At 47.8% G+C, this 17,569-nt stretch overlaps 1 protein-coding gene across 3 annotated transcripts in view; it reads right to left on the reverse strand.

Annotated features, from left to right (window-relative positions):
• zeb2a (zinc finger E-box binding homeobox 2a) overlaps positions 1-12,497 on the reverse strand; it is a 65,009-nt gene extending 52,512 nt beyond the window's left edge. For 2 of the 3 annotated variants that reach the window (XM_067602719.1, XM_067602717.1), the window contains exon 1: positions 10,659-11,176. In XM_067602719.1, coding sequence (XP_067458820.1) covers positions 10,659-10,731 — 73 coding nt within the window. In that variant the 5' untranslated portion in view covers positions 10,732-11,176. Of the gene's footprint in view, positions 1-10,658; positions 11,177-11,850 lie in introns of those variants that run through there. The other variant, XM_067602718.1, reaches the window with a different exon arrangement.
• Positions 12,498-17,569: the final 5,072 nt, after the last annotated feature.

The raw sequence follows: 17,569 nt of genomic DNA on the forward strand, positions 1-17,569 counted from the left end.
AATGTTAAAAACTATCAAGAGATAAAACATCTGAAAGTTTCATTTAAAACTTAATAAATATAAAATATTAAAAACTGTCAAAGAGTGTTTGGTGACCAGTAACACAATCAAATATAAGAAATAAAAAGAATAAAAAGAGTTAAACATGATGTTTGTTCTTGTTTCAATCAGGAAACTTTATTTAATTCAAACAAACGCTGCGTGTTTCTAACTATCACTGAAACATCTCAGCTGTGAGGATGAGCAGCTTGTAAAAGTGGAGGTTTATTGTCAGGTACAACTGTTACTGTTGGAGGATACAGAGCAGCAGAGGAGGGGGGGCGGGGAGGGGGGGGGGGGGGGTCGGTGGGAACCAACAATCCACCTCATTGTTTTCGCGGCGGCGCTCCTGGGCGCGCTCAGCTCCGACACATTCACAAGGTCCAATCTGTCTGGCAGCGGCGGCCGACATTCTGAAGCACCTTGTCAGATAACGCCTGAACCGCACAGCGAGGAGCGGCCCGGGGGGAAATAATGAAACCAACAATGACTGAGGGGCGGTGTGCAGCCAAGAGGGGAGGACCGGGGGGGGCAACGAGATGGAAGGAGAGAAAGAGAGAGTGGGAGAAGAGAGAGAAGAGAGGGAGGGAGGGGGGAGAGGGGGAGGCAACTAAAGCCCCTGCTTCAACCCCCCCCCCCCGTCAGCTCACCCAGACCATTGTGCACCCAGGGGGGTTTGGGAGATAAATGGCCGCATGTTAACCACGTTTGACAGGCTGCACAAAAGGGGACACCTCGGGTCCCATGACGCAACCTGTACACCCCCCCACCCCCCCAACATCCCCATGGAGGTGCAACCCCCCCATCACTACCATCACCCCCCATCACAGAAGGTACAGGAGGACAGACAGCAGCAACAATTTGTCACTTCTGCATCAAGTCTGATCTGGAGAAGCACAGGAAGTATCATCCTGATCAATGACCTGATCAGATCTCATCATCAATTTAATTATTATTATCAAGTCCTTAAAACTCTAAATGATCAGCTGACTGATTGTTCACCTCCTCCTCAGATCAAGTTGTTTATTAGCACATTTCCCAGCATGCACTGTGTTCTTCAAACTTTTAGTTCACTTGAGTTTTAAAACTAAATCAAATCTGTGTGATGATGGTCGTCGTCTTTTGTGTTTTTCACGGTGACGGTGCGTTATTGAGTCACTCCTGATGATGCATTTCTTTGCAGTTGTTTTCAACAGCACATGATGCGCTTTTCTGGACGATAACGGTGCGTTTTTGAGTCACTTTTGGTTAACGGTGCGTTTTTGAGTCACTTTTGGTTAACGGTGCGTTTTTGAGTCACTTTTGGTTAACGGTGCGTTTCGAAGCTCTTTTTTTAACAACACACCTTTGAGTTATTGTGATTTATGTCAGTATGATGATGCTGCATGTTTTAACGGTGCGTTTTTGTATCTGTTTTCATCCGGTTGATGTTTTTTGCACGGTGACGGTGCACATTCGAGTCACTTTTGATGATTTCTAGAAAACAGCGCAGCACAACTTGAGTTATTTTCTACAATGAAGCCACATTTTTCTGGATGATAGTTGTGCATTTTTCAGTCTTTTCACACAACAACGGTGCATTTTTGACAGATTGCCTGAACCACGTCTGTCTTCTTCAGCTGTAATAAACCAGGCTGGACAAAGGGAGGAGAATGAAGCGTCTGTCAGCGCTGCAGCCACAGTTCAGGCTGAAGGCTGGGAGGATATTTGGGACTGGGGGGGTGTTGGGAGGGGGGATTATTCTCCTCTGCTAACCTTTTCAGCTCTGCCTGGTTCTTTGATGGCTGACAGGACTCACAAAGGCACCTGCCCCATCCCAGAGTGTCCCCCCCGCCTCCCCCCGCTCTCCTCCCCTGACCTGACCAGCATTCCTGGTCCACAGGGGGTCCTCCCCATGGCTACCTTTACACTGCCCCCCCGCCCCTCCTAAAGTCTGATAATCCCACAGCAAACAAGGTTGGGCCGGCTCAGAGGCGATGCACGAGACTTCTCACAGCCGCTCGGCTAAAAGGTGGACGACTGATGAAGGCCCATCACCGTGGGAACCAACACAGGGAAAAAAATCATTGAAATGCATTATGGGATTGGTCCAATAGGAAGGTCTCGCTGCAGACCTGAAGGTGGGGAGGTGCTCTGGGCTGGACGTCAGCAACAAAGACAAACTAATCTGGACTTTTAATGAACGTGTTGTCGATCACGCCGGCACACTTATTAAAGTCAAAACTGGTCTGTGAAAGTGCAGCAACGGTGCGTTTTTCATTCTTTTAACAAGATGATGTTTATGAGTCTCCTTTGATCATGAAGATGCATTTTAACATTTTTCAACAGCAACACTTTTGGTTGCGTTCAGTCTTAAATAACTGCAACTTTTTTAAGATGATGATGCATTTATTGCGTCATTTCAGTATTTTTATAAAATAGTTTGTTTATATTTTTGGATCAGGATCACTGCATTTAAGCCTTTTTCTGGAGTTTTTTATCTTTTCCAGTGATGGTAGTGAGTGTGAGCACTTTTTCACATGAACATGGCGTGTTTTTGTCTTTTTAGAGTTGTTTGCATTGTAGAGTTTTTTGCTGACACTGAAGATTTGATATTTTTACAGACTTTTTACAGAACTACTACTTATTTAAGAGTTTTATCAGCCTATTTTCACCAGACAGCAGGTATCCAAAAACATGAGAATCAGCACAACACAACGTCAAAAGGAAGAGTTTAAGTTTTGGGAACATTAGTTACAAACCGTACAGGTGTTATAAACACACACACACACACACACACACACACACACACACACACACACACACACAAACAGTGTCCTCCTTTCCTTTATTCCAGATTTAACAAAACTGCCGTCACGCCTGTTTAGCTCAATAAAGGCGGTCGACAGCCGTAACCCTCATCAACCTCCAACTGTCATATACAAACATGTGTGTGTGTGTGTGTGTGTGTGTGTGTGTGTGTGTGTGTGTGTGTGTGTGTGTGTGTGTGAGGACAATAGGATATATCACAAGTGAAGAAGAAGACCATGTGATAGTTGCTTCTGATCAGTCTGCAGAGCATCAGTGCTTTCAGTTCTTCTTCTACGTGTCGGGTCATCGCCGGACCAACCGGGCACAGAAACACGGTCGGTTGGTATAAAATGTGAAGCGGGACTCTGAAGGGTGTCGGCGTTCGTGGTGTGGAGGTCACGCTGCGGCTCGGCGGTCTCACCGAGGCCGCAGAGGTGGAGAAGTTTCCTTCAGACCGGACTTTGTGGAGCAGCTTTGACAGGAGTGTCAGCTCTGATACCTCAGACTCAGAGGTCACTTCACCAGGACTTCCCCCCTCAGGCTGCCGGGTCGCACTGAGCAGCGCTCCTCAGCCTCATTACTTTAATTGGTAGATCTGTGACCAGGAAGTGGCGTCCTTTCATCCCGGCCAGGGTCCCCGCTGATCTGATCTGGCCTGAGGAGGTTTACGCTGAGAGGACAGAGAGTCCGAGCGGACGCAAAGATCCTCCTGAACAGAGGAGGTGAACTCGTCCACGAGACAAACTCAGAGCGACAGAAAGGAGACGAGTCAGAGAAAAGTTCTGCTGTCAAACAAGAAAACTGTTTTCTCTCTTCAGTCCAGTTTAAAACCAGGTTTGTCTCTGCGCCTACAAACTGTTGTTACCGATGTCAAAGGTCTAAAATAAAGTATCCAAAATGAACCACAAGAAAACGTCATTGGAATGATACAAAACGTTTTGTGGAAAACAGCTTCAAAGTGCGATGAAATGCGCCATCATTGTAAAAAGTGGCTAAAAAATGCGCCATCACCATTTATATCCAACCAGGGTTCGTCACCAAAACACAAACATTTTTCATCCTTGTCTAAAAAGGCTCAAAACGCGCCGTGAAAATGAAAACGAGCTTTGTGTCACATGACATGACATCATCATTGTCAAAAGTGACTCAAAAATGCACCGTCATCATGTTTCAGGTTCTTTACACGTCAACGGTGCGTTTCACTTATTTTACACATTTATGAGCCGCTTTCCAACAACAACACTGATTCCAACAGTGTTGTGATGTTTTTATCATTTTCACTGTTGACGGTGCATTTTTACATGTTTTGCCAGTGCTGGTGCATTTTTTAGTTTGGCGACGATGATGCATTTTTAATTGTTTTAGACAGTGATGACACATATCGGTGCATTTCTAAGCTACTTTTGACAATGACAGCTAACTTTTCAGTCACTTTTTACAATGATGGGACATTATTTTCTGTTTTGATGACTATAATGCAAACAACCGCGTCATTTTGGGGTTTTTTTTTGGATACTACTGGTGCATTTCTAATTTATCTTTGACAATGACAGTGCACTTTTGAGTTGCAGTTTCAGTTTTTCCCGACTGCGGCCAGATATTACTAATCTATAACTAGTTTTCGTAGGTTGTTGACAGATTTTAGCTCCAGTTAACAGCCGGCTCTGGCCCAGCGTCAGCGTCAACATCAATAGGAGTATCTTCAGATCACACACCTGTACGACACACCTGGACCTGTCCCCTGCTGCCATGTGAGGTTCAATGACAGCTGGGAAAACACAGCGTTCATCCTAACAAACAGCAGCCGGTTTCTACATCATCAGAGGAAGTGTGAAGTGACTGATGTTAAACGGAGACAGACAACTTATTTTGTGTCCTGGGAGACAAACAGAGGTGGGCGGGGCCTGGAGCTGTGGGACAGAGGTGGGGAGGTTTGGGGGGGGGGGTCGAGTCATTCAGCCGTACGCTGGCGGTCTGGGCGCACAGATGTCATGACACCTTAATCCAGCCATCCGTTATTGATTGTTCCATGTGTGTTTGACCTTGCCGGAGGAGCTCAGCCAATCAAACAGGCTCATCGCTGCGAGGGAGGGGCCAATGAGAACGAGTCACTCTGAATCTGAACAGGTTTATTTCTCTACGATAACCTCTGATCTGTCAGTATGTCCAGATTATAATCTGAAGAGTTTACATGTTGTGACAGTGACGAGCAGCCGTTTAACACAGAGATTATGTTTAATAACAATAACATGAACGACCACTGCAAACACCAGCAAACAGGAAAGAATAACTGTTACAAAGAATAAATAAATTCTCTATGTTACAAGTAAAATAGAGAATTTGTAAAAAATAAAAAAGTACAGAAAAATGTTATTTAAGGGTAATAAAAGGGCAATAATAAAATATAATGAAATATGTCAAAATTAAATCCAGTAAAAAAATCTAGTGACTATAATAAACATTAAAAAAAGTAAAGTTAAAAAACATATTTTTAAATGGTGTTAATAGTTGCAGTGAACATGTAATCAGAGTATTATTGTGATGATGATGATGATGATGATGATACTAGCTGCTGTACTGCGGCTCTCTGTGTGGTTTGTTGTTTTTGCTCCGGCTGCTCGATCAGCGCTCTGGCGGCTCTGGCGGCTCTGACCTTGCTCAGTCCGCCTGTTTAGGCTAACGGCGACACAATGTCACCGGGCGGCTCTGAACTCACTCATGAAGAAAATGTGCACATGGCGACATGGGGGGGCTGATACACGCATGTCAGTCACCTTGAAACACACAAACACCAGAGGAGTTTCTACTCCAACACCATTCCACTGCACAGATGCATCATGGGAGGCGTAGGAGTCGTCTGAGGAGTGTTTGTTGTTGGTGGCACAGTGACGAGCTTTGTGTGAGAGAAGACGAAGAAGAAGAGAGAGGAGCCCCCCCCCCCCCCCCCCCCCCATCAGTGACAGATGTTAACAGAGGAGGATAAAGCTGTAGAGGTGGAGGAGGCTGACAGACAGGTGGTGGTGGTGGGGGGGGGGGGGGTTTAGTGCACCAGAGCTTAAAGAGGTGGGACATATGGGGGGGGGGGGGGGTCTTTAACAAATCTAGACGTATAGACAAATAGGACACACACAAGTCAACAAGTCAGAGTCTTTTATCCTTCAAACACAACAATCACCTTTAAAAATAGATTTAAACATCAAAACCTCAACAATTAACAACATTTTAATAAATAAACCTCCATCAAACCAGCATGAAACCGTCAGAACAACAACAACAACAACAACAACAACAACAACAACACACAGAAGAAAATTCAGTAAAACTCTGAAACCTGTAAGAATAAAAACATGGCTGCTGTGTGTAACGAGTTATTAAAGTTTTATTACTGAATGATGTCGTTATCCTGAAGAATGTTTATCATAGATATGAAAAGTATGTTTATGAAAAGAGAGAAAGTCCTTCAAACCTCAACAAACAAAACCAAAACTAAGAAAACTTCTTCAAACCTGCCAGAATCAAAAATATTTAAAAAAATCCAAAAACCACTAAAACAAAGAAACTATGAAACCATCAGACAGAAAAAACTAAAACCACCAAAAATATGAAAATAATAAATCATAAAAAATACATTAAAAACAGAAAATGTGAGTCGGTTTGGACGGAGGTGGATACTGTATGAGGTCATGTGACTGTGATGTCACCGTGGTGATGTCGTTAACATAATGTGTCTCTGCTTTATCTGCTGCAGCGCCGTGAACAAAGGGCCCCTTCTTCCCTGAGAGGGGCCCCGGCTCCTCCGGTGTCCAACCAGAGGTGTTTGGTGAAGTAAATCTGCCTAAATCCTGGTGGGGGGGGGGGGGGGGGGGGTGAAGGTGAATAAAGATAATCTGCTTTTCTTAACAATAAAACTGCTCTGGGGGGGGAATTAGGAATTCATATCACATGGTGCATTTTAAACTTGATTCCTGACCTGTTAAGAAGCAGCTGAGCTGCGACTGACTGAGACACTACAACTGCAGAGAGGGACCTCCAGAGGCCTCCAGGGACCTCCAGGGACCTCCAGGGACCTCCAGGGAACTCCAGGAGCCTCCAGGGACCTCCAGGAGCCTCCAGGAGCCTCCAGGAGCCTCCAGGAGCCTCCAGTGGCCCCTCAAGGCTGAACACAGAACAACTCTTGATAAAGGTGTTTGTCTGTCCAGACTGAAGCTGACGTGTTTCTACTTCCTGTTGAAGGAATACTACGGGAACAACTGAGGGACATATTGTTGCCGTCTCGTCAGCTGCGAGTCGTCCCGTAACTCTGTCTGTCCATCAGTGAGGGGGGTGCAGTGGGGGGGCGGGGGGGGGGGTCTATATAGGGCACACACACCTTCCATCCTCCTCCTTTATGAACCTCACTCTCTTTATCTTCCTCCTCCTCCTCCTCCTCCTCTCTCACTTCTTCTTTCTTTCTCTCCTCCATTTTTTTTCTTGAGCTCTTTTCATCTGGGACGCCGCCGAGCCGAGCGGCCCCGGCGGCGGCGAGAGGGTCTGAATTGTGATTAAGAACGAGGAGAGAGGAGCTGCTTTTCTTTGTTCTGCCCTCGGGGAGGTGTTTACTGAGGGGGGGGGCACATGGCGGAGCAGATATGAAAGGCATTCAGGTCAGTGGGAATGTGAGCGACAGAGGACGGTGATGCTATCGGAGGTGTGTTACTGTCCTGCTTCAACACAAACAAGCAGCTCACAATCTGTTCATTAAAACTGAGCAGAAACACGACAAACGTCTTCTGGATTCATCTCAAACTCTGACAACCAGGAAACACAGTCCACCTCACGGAGCCTCAAACGTCCGACTGTTTCTGTTCGACTGACGTCTCACTGAAGATTCAACACAAACAGCAGCATCAAGTGTCTTTAAATCTAAAAGATCCAGCAGTCAGTTTTATTACTGAGACTGTTTGTATGTAAAGATATGAGAGACGGATCTAAAACAGACACAGTGAGAGACGCGTTTGGTTATCAGGACGCTGACAACTATCACAGAGAGGTGAAAGAAGAAGACAAAGACAAACAAGTGATGCAGTGTGAGGACGACGTCTCTCTACTCCGTCCTGCTGTCACATCCGGCTCTAAACGTCTCTCTGGGCTTTCTACGTATGTCTGGACGTCCCAGTGGACCCAGTCTCTCCAAACCAGTCGTCCTCTTAAAACCCTCTGATGATGTCACATCTGGACCGCTGCCACCAGCCTTTGTTGCTTCTTATCAAACCCTTTCAATTCACACAGAAATACCATCAAAGAACGAATCACTTCATGTTTCTGGGCGTCTGGCGGCCTGAAGGTTTAGGACCCCCCCCCGCCCCCCCGCCCCCCGCCTGTCTCTTTACTCTGTCACACTATCAGAATTAAAACACAGCTCTGCTTTATTCCACCTCAACGTCCCCACAATCATTTACAGAAAATATCATCCAATAAAGATTCAACAACAATAAAAACCAGGTCTCAATCATCCAGAGATCCTCCGTCTGAGACATTTGTTGCACATCATTTCCTCTAATTTACTGTCAAATATAAAATATAAAAAGAGATGAATTAGAAACGTTCATTAAACTGAACAAGTTTCCTGAACAGTTTTTAAAAAGCTTTCAGCAGAGAGACGACATGCGAGCGTCAGACTGAGAGCCGGTAAACAGCAGCAGAGCGGCGGTCTCCGAGTGGACGGCGGGACAATGACACGCCTGTGAGACATGTGGCATGAATGGTGCAGCAGGCAGCCTGACACCGCTGCAGGGAAATCAGACACCAGCGCTGCTGGATGCAACAAACCTGCGCCGCCGACAAACACGTCGCAGGAAAAACGTTGTGTGAAGGAATCTGCAGGTCGACTGATGACTGATCTCTGATTTCTACTGTCACAAAGTCACAAATAGTCAAACAGAGACTGAAGCAAACTCACAGACACTCAAACATTATATTAGAATTTTTTTCTTGCCTGTTTTTCTGGTTTTTGTTTGCAGTCTGTTACACAACAAGCAGCTGATGTCACATTTAAATCAGGATTTTAAAAACGGTTCAAAGAGAATCGAGACAAATGTCTTCAGTCAGCGTGGAGAGAAAATTCAACTTATAACAACATCCAGCATTATTACATCTGCATAAAAACGTAGAAACATAATCTTTACTATCTGTACAACACAGTGGATCCTTAAACAGGCTCCATTCACTGCAGAACGACAGCAACCAGCTGAAATATTCCACAAATCTTCAGCATCATTTTAGACACATTTCCACTAAATTCAGACTGTGGCAGCGGCGTTAGAATTTAAACGCAGTTGTTCATGACGAATAATAAAGTCCAGAAGTGAAACAACACCGAACTTCATCCAGTAAACAGAAGATTTTTAGAAAGAAAACAGCTGCAGCAGCCTCACAGCTGGATGAGACGGACGGACACCCAGAGGTGGAGGAGGCAGTTCAGCCTGAACAGATCCAGTTACACCAGGCCCTAATCTGACCCCCCCTCCACAACCCCATCAACAACCCCCCCCCCCACCCCCGGGACCCCTGAGAGGAGGAGATGGAGCCACATCCCGAAAGAGGAAAAACCACAACGGGAGGAAACATCGTGAGGAAACTTCAGCACGGCTCTGATCAGATCTGAATCTGCGTTTAAATGAAGCCTTTTAATTTCACACTTTAACCTTTTCACTGGTGCAAATCTGCACACTACAATTATTTCACATTTTTAGGACAAATATAATATTATGATTTTATTTTTGTGAAACTGACCTAAAGTACAAATATGAGCCTGATCAGCTGATATGAAACGAAGCAGAAAACATTAAAAACTGGGATTCAGGCCGTCTGTCGCCTCTTTTGTTTGCATTTAAATGACGGATTAAACCTTTAAATCAGCAGGAAAACTGAGCGTTAATGAGGCCTTCAGCTCAGCTTTTATTGTCTTAAATGTGAGTTTGCAGCTGAAAATAAAGAAGAGAAATATTCACAGAAGAGTTTCAGTATGAATGAGGACGCGGCTCCGCAGCTGCAAACAACTAAACACTTTATAAAGTAAAGACGATTCATCACAAAAATATCAACTCATATTAGAATTCATCAGCTGCTTTTTTATGTCTGACTCCGTAAAGAAAAACGAGGCCGTTAGTTGACTTCATGGGTTTGTTAGTTTGTTTCCTCCTCCTGCCCCCCCGGAGGAGATAAAACCAACCAACCAACCAAACAAACAAACAAACAAATCAACAAACATGATTTTAAAAAAAGAGGAAAAAGACGCTGAAGACGGAAATTTATTTTATAGAAACTGAATCTGCATTAATGTCACGATTTGAGTTTTTCATGTAGCTGAAATAATAAATGAAGCAGAGAAGCTGTTTGATCAGCGACTCGTTCAGTTGAAATAAAAACAAATGTGTGAAGATCAGAAAAGTGACAAAAACGTCCAATAAAGTGTTAAAAACACGCAGCTGCGTGTTCACGCAGAGACACGCTGCGGGACGGAGGCGCGGATCCACAGGTCCTCACGCGGAGCTGCAGCGCGGATATAACGGCTTTATCAGACCTGCTCCACCCGGCGGCCGTGCCCGGACCCGGACCCGCACCCGCTCCCGCTCCCGGGTCACCTCCTCCCGCTGAAACCTCCACAGAGTCCCGTTAAAAACTTTTTGTGTCTTTTGTCGCGTCCAGGGGACAGGGACCTCCCGGCCCGGGCCAGGCGGGCGGGGACAGAGCGGGGACAGGAGAGTTTGCGGGACTTGTTGCGGGACTCGTTGCGGGACTCTGAGCGTGTGTGTGTGTGTTTGTGTGTGTGTGTGTGTGTGTGTTCTTACCGTTCTTCCTCCGGGGGTTGGCCTGTTTTCGCCTCTTGCAGCGGGGACCCTCCGCCATGATCTCCTGCTTCATTGATAAGTCAGTCCGGTCCGCATGGGCTCCTGATCCGGCTCCGCTGCTGCTCCTCCCGCCGCCTGACAACCAGCACACACACAGTAAATCCCACAACCAGGTCCTGCACCGGGACCGCACTCTGCGCAGCACTTTAGGAAAGTTATGAAAAATAAATCCGGTTTATTCAAAAGTCTCCAGAGTTTTTTTTTCTTGTTTTTTAGTCTGTTTGTTTTGTAGGAGAGCGTGCACCGAGCGCACCGCCGCCCCGCGTCCCCGTCCGCCTGATCTCTGATGTGAGGAGCGTCTCTGCTGGTCTGACAGAGGAGGAGGGCGGACACACACACACACACACACACACACACACACACACACACACACACACACACACACACACACACACTCTCTCTCTCTCTCTCTCTCTCTCTCTCTCTCTCTCTGTGTGTGTGTGTGTGTGTGTGTGTGTGTTTCCTCCTCCACCTCTCAGATACAAAACTTTGACATTAAATAATAAACTTGATCATTTTGACGTCATGTCTCTTCTGATTGACGCCTCTGCGTTTTTTTTCTGCGCTTAAAAACGCCCCAAAGTTCACCTGAGAGGCCTCATCGAAACCAATCACTCATCAATACATTTATCAGGAGAACATGAGGGACAGAATCCGTGGATGTGCGGGGAAATATGCGGTTATATAAGCTGCGGTGAAGATTCAGGCCTGCAGTTGTGTAATCTGTGCGCAGGGTCAATAAAAGCAAACACTTATTGTAAGATATTTTTATATTTCTGTGATGATGTTTAAACACACTGAGAGGAAAAAAAGCTTTCAGGAAGATTAAAATCTACATGACATTTATTTCCAGTTGGTCCAGTATTTCTCTTCATAATCAGACTCTGGATGTGTGAGCGGGGAGCGGCAGCAGCAGGACGCGGGGACAGCCCTCCTGCTCCCCGGCCTGCCTGCCTCAGTCAGCCCGCTGTCACCAAACATCCCTCCTCCAACACCTGGTGCAGCAGCCGGCGGGAGCGCGCGCCTCTCTCCTGTGCGCTCACCTGGCCGCGCAGGTAGAGCTGCACAGGTAAGCGGCGCGCTTTGATTGGCTCCTGAAAGAAAAAGCAGAAGAAGAGGAGAGGATACCTACCGGAGAGTGTCCGTGTTTCCTGCCGCTGAAGGAGAAGCAGCGAGGAAGAAACGGCAGCACACTAAAGAAAAAAAGTGCTGCTACTGCGCGTGCCCCCCTCCCTGAAATAAAATGTTAAAAAAGAAATCTGGATGGTGTCCCGGAGAGTCCCGGTGAGTCCCGGAGAGTCCCGGTGAGTCCCGGTGTGTGCGCAGAGCGGTGGCCGGGAGGGGAGCGTCGGTCCGGGCGGGCAGGTCGGGACTGATCCGGTGTCAGAGCGTCTGTGTGACGCCGCCCCGCCGGAGCTGTCACCGCAACATAAACAGGCGCGAGACCTTCTACCACCACGCGCCACCTATCTTCACGCGGAGGGATAATTGAGAAGCCTCCTCCTCCTCCTCGTGCACACCATCACCTCCTCCTCCTCCTCCTCCTCCTCGTGCACACCATCACCTCCTCTGATCCGGATCACTCTCTTTGTTTCTGGTTTAAATGAGCAGCTCGTGCCGCCTTCACAGCGCCCACGCGGCCCCTCGTGCCGCTCACACTGCAAACAAACTGCAGCGCCAGAGCACCTGATTGGCTCACACAGGTGTGTTACCTGAGCAGGTGAAGCATACAGAGGAGATGTATGAGCATGCGCAGTTATGTGCTCTGCAGTGTTGAGATGGCTGAACAGGTGTTAAACCCGAATCTGTGGCGGTCACGTGTTCGGTCCATCAGAGTTTGATTGACAGGTGAGATGACCTCAGACAGGCTTTTTAATAAATACAATTTATTATAAAAACACAAAACATTTATAAAATTAATTTGAATTTTAAAAAATGCAAAAATAAACAATACTTTTATAAAACAGATATAATATAGTACATGTAATTAAAATCCATAAAAATCTAAAAAAAAAAAAAAATCTAAAAAAAATAAATAAATCAATTAAAACCAGAAAACAATTTAAAATACTGACTGATTAAATGAACTTATGGTAAAAAAAAAAAAAACCAATATATTTGGAAAAATATAAAATACTTTTATAATAAAAATAGCAAAATAAAATTGATTATATTACATAAGTCCAGCTTTCTAATAAATAAATAAATATATTTATAAAAATAACCATGAAATGTATTAATACAATCAGTAAAAATTAACTTCTTTTATTGAAGTATCCTCATAAAATATATCAATAAAATATATTTTTTAAGATTAAATTAACTTATGTAATAAACCTTTCATAAATAATAATTCATTAATATAAAATATATTAGTAAAATATACATTTTGTAATGTAATTTCAGATTTTTTAATGATCTTGGTTCTCGGTTGCCAGTCCAATAACAGTTATAATAATACCTGTGTTAGTGCAAAGATGTAAATACAATCATCTGTTGTCATGTGACTGAAGTCCTGTTTGCAGGTCACATGATGACGTGACATCCAATCAAAGAAACAAGACATTTAGACCGTTACATTTTATTTTGATGAGAATCTTCTGTCTTCCTGTTAATGGTCAGTCTTAAAAATAAAGTCTTTAGTTAAACTGCATTTCAGGTGAGAATAAAACCAGTGTCTCTCTAACCTGCTGACACTCTCTGACTGGCTGTTTTCCCTGTGTGTGTGATTGTGTGAGTGGAGACAGGTGTGTTGGAGTCACTCTTCCCAGTTACCAGCCTGAGCCTCAGCCCCAGGTTCCCAGTTACCAGCCTGAGCCTCAGCCCCAGGTTCCCAGTTACCAGCCTGAGCCTCAGCCCCAGGTTCCCAGTTACCAGCCTAAGCCTCAGCCCCAGGTTCCCAGTTACCAGCCTGAGCCTCAGCCCCAGGTTCCCAGTTACAGGCCTGAGCCTCCCCAGGTCTGCATTCCCTTTCCCCAGCCTTTACATGAATTCTTTGTTTCTATCATATCCCTGTCTCCTTGCTGTTAAGTGTCTTGTTTTCCGGCCTTTAATCCATCCAAGAGATTCTGATGTTGAGCTCATAACCAAGTTTTTTCGGTCCATCCATGAGGAGAACCCTGCTCTAGCTAATAGGTTGATGACAGTTCGCTGGGAGTCTGTGGAGTGTGAGGCCACTACCTGCCTGTCCTGAGCCGGTTAACCTGCTATCTGCTTGTTCTGCATTCCCTGAACCCCAGGAGCCTAATATGGATCCACTGAGGAGCCACCCTGACATCCAGTGATCACCCTTTGAAGGGACTCACTTTTCCATTTCCATGGGGTACTGTGGCCACTGGCTCTTACTGCTGCTCAGTGCTACAGAGTCTCCGTTGCCCAGCACTATAGAGTCTCCACTAACCGGCACCTCTCCGCTGCCCAGCCTATTCCTGAGCCGTCGGCTGCCCCTGCTGATGCCCAACCTGTCTCTCTGCTGCAGCGGTCCTCTGTTCCTGGGCTGCAGCAATCCCCTGTTCCTGGGCTGAAGCAATCTGCTGACCCTGAGCTGTAGCAATCTCCTGTGGCTGTACTTCACTCCAGCTGCACTCCAGCTGTCTGGTTGACCTTTGGAGCGACTCCACCCATCTGTCCTGCCATCAGGTCGATCTTCAGAGTGGTTCTGCCTACACTGCCAGCCTCCAGAGCAGTTCCGCCTGTCTGGCTGTCTTCTCCCCACCCATTTGTCCTGCCTTCTGGTCACCCTCCAGAGCTGCTCCACCTATCTGTCCTGCCTCCTGGTTGCCCTCTGGAGTGGCTCCGCCTATCTGCCCTGCCTCTGGGTCACCCTCCAGAGGGACACTGCCCCTCTGCCCTGCCTCCTGGTCGCCCTCCAGAGCGGCTCCGTCCATCTGTCCTGCCTCCTGGTCGCCCTCCAGAGCGGCTCCACCCATCTGTCCTGCCTCCTGGTCACCTTCCGGAGCCACTTCACTTGCATATATCCAGTTTTCTTATTGTTGCCTGTTTTCCCACCGCTGACCCTGTTTCCTGTGTCCGCCAGCCTCTCGTCTTGTCTTGTCAGCCCTGCTTCCCTGCCCTGGATGCCCACTCTTCCAGTCCAATCCTCAGCCCCAGGTTCCCAGTTACCAGTCCAAGCTTCCCCAGGCCTGCATTCCCTTTCCCCGGCCTTTACAATAAATTCTTTGTTTCTCTCATATCCCTGTCTCCTCACCATTGACTGTCTGCACTTGGGTTCACCTGCTCCGTCCCACATAACAGTTTTCTGTCAGATCTCAGATCAGTTTTGGTGTTTCGTGTTTTCTTGAAGTCGTCTACCTGCTGACGCTCAGAGAAAAACTGAAGACAGAGGAAAAGGAGAAGTGAGAACCAACGAGTCATAAAACCTGCTAAAGGTTTGTCATCCCCTCATCATGTGACCACACACACACACACATACACACACATTCACACACATACACACACATACACACACATTCACACACATACACATACACACACATTCACACACACTCTCTCTCTCTTACACACAACACACACACAAACACATTCACACACACATTCACATACACACACACACACACACAAATTCACACACACTCTCTCTCTCTTACACACAACACACACACAAACACATTCACACACACACACACACACACACACACACTCTCCTGGTCGTTCTCCAGAGCGGCTCCGTCCATCTGTACTGCCTCCTGGTCACCCTCTAGAGTGGCTCCACCCATCTGTCCTGCCTCCCGGTCGCCTTCCGCAGCAACACTGCCTCTCTGCCCTGCCTCTTGGTCACCCTCCGGAGTGGCTCCACCCATTTGTCCTGCCTCCTGGTCTCCCTCTGGAGTGGCTCCACCCATCTGCCCTCCCTCCTGGTCACTCTCCAGAGCGACACTGCCCCTCTGCCCCACCTCCTGGTGGCCCTCTGGAGTGGCTCCACCCATTTGTCCTGCCTCCTGGTTGCCCTCCGGAGTGACACTGCCTCTCTGTCCTGCCTACTGGTCGCCCTCTGGAGTGGCTCCGCCCATCTACCCCGCCTCCTGGTCACCCTCCAGAGAGACACTGCCCCTCTGCGCTCCCTCCTGGTCGCCCTCCAGAGCTGCTCCACCTATCTGCCCTGGCCCCTGGTCTTCCTCCAGAGCGGCTCGGTCCATCTGTCCTGGCCCCTGGTCTTCCTCCAGAGCGGCTCCGTCCATCTGTCCTGCCTCCTGGTCGCCCTCCAGAGCTGCTCCACCTATCTGCCCTGGCCCCTGGTCTTCCTCCGGAGTGGCTCCGTCCATCTGTCCTGGCCCCTGGTCTTCCTCCAGAGCGGCTCCGCCCATCTACCCTGCCTCCTGGTCACCCTCCAGAGAGACACTGCCCCTCTGCCCTCCCTCCTGGTCGCTCTCCAGAGCTGCTCCACCTATCTGCCCTGGCCCCTGGTCTTCCTCCAGAGTGGCTCCGTCCATCTGTCCTGGCCCCTGGTCTTCCTCCAGAGCGGCTCCGCCCATCTACCCTGCCTCCTGGTCACCCTCCAGAGAGACACTGCCCCTCTGCCCTCCCTCCTGGTCGCCCTCCAGAGCTGCTCCACCTATCTGCCCTGGCCCCTGGTCTTCCTCCAGAGCGGCTCCGCCCATCTACCCTGCCTCCTGGTCACCCTCCAGAGAGACACTGCCCCTCTGCCCTCCCTCCTGGTCGCTCTCCAGAGCTGCTCCACCTATCTGCCCTGGCCCCTGGTCTTCCTCCAGAGTGGCTCCGTCCATCTGTCCTGGCCCCTGGTCTTCCTCCAGAGCGGCTCCGCCCATCTACCCTGCCTCCTGGTCACCCTCCAGGGAGACACTGCCCCTCTGCCCTCCCTCCTTGTCGCTCTCCCGAGCTGCTCCACCTATCTGCCCTGGCCCCTGGTCTTCCTCCAGAGCGGCTCCGTCCATCTGTCCTGCCTCCTGGTCTTCCTCCAGAGTGGCTCCACCCATGTGTCCTGCCTCCTGGTCTTCCTCCAGAGCGGCTCCACCCATCTGTCCTGCCTCCTGGTCACCTTCCAGAGCCACTTCACTTGCATATATCCAGTTTTCTTATTGTTGCCTGTTTTCCCACCGCTGACCCTGTTTCCTGTGTCCGCCAGCCTCTCGTCTTGTCTCGTCAGCCCTGCTTCCCTGCCCTGGATGCCCACTCTTCCAGTCCAATCCTCAGCCCCAGGTTCCCAGTTAAGAGTCCAAGCTTCCCCAGGCCTGCATTCCCTTTCCCCGGCCTTTACAATAAATTCTTTGTTTCTCTCATATCCCTGTCTCCTCACCATTGACTGTCTGCACTTGGGTTCACCTGCTCCGTCCCACATAACAGTTTTCTGTCAGATCTCAGATCAGTTTTGGTGTTTCGTGTTTTCTTGAAGTCGTCTACCTGCTGACGCTCAGAGAAAAACTGAAGACAGAGGAAAAGGAGAAGTGAGAACCAACGAGTCATAAAACCTGCTAAAGGTTTGTCATCCCCTCATCATGTGACCACACACACACACACATACACACACATTCACACACATTCACACACACACACACACATTCTCACACACACACACACACACACATTCTCACACACACACACACACATTCACACACATACACACACATTCACACACACACACATCCACAGACACACACGCACACATTCTCACACACACACATCCACAGACACACACACACACACATTCTCACACACACACACACATTCACATACACACACACACACACATTCACATACACACACACAAACACTCTCATTCACACACACACACACTCTCATACACATACACATTCACTCACACACACACACTCTCATACACATTCACACACACTCGGGTTTGGTTGCTCAACAGC

Source organism: Thunnus thynnus, chromosome 11, assembly GCF_963924715.1.
Source record: "Thunnus thynnus chromosome 11, fThuThy2.1, whole genome shotgun sequence".
Taxonomy (NCBI): Eukaryota; Metazoa; Chordata; class Actinopteri; order Scombriformes; family Scombridae; genus Thunnus; species Thunnus thynnus.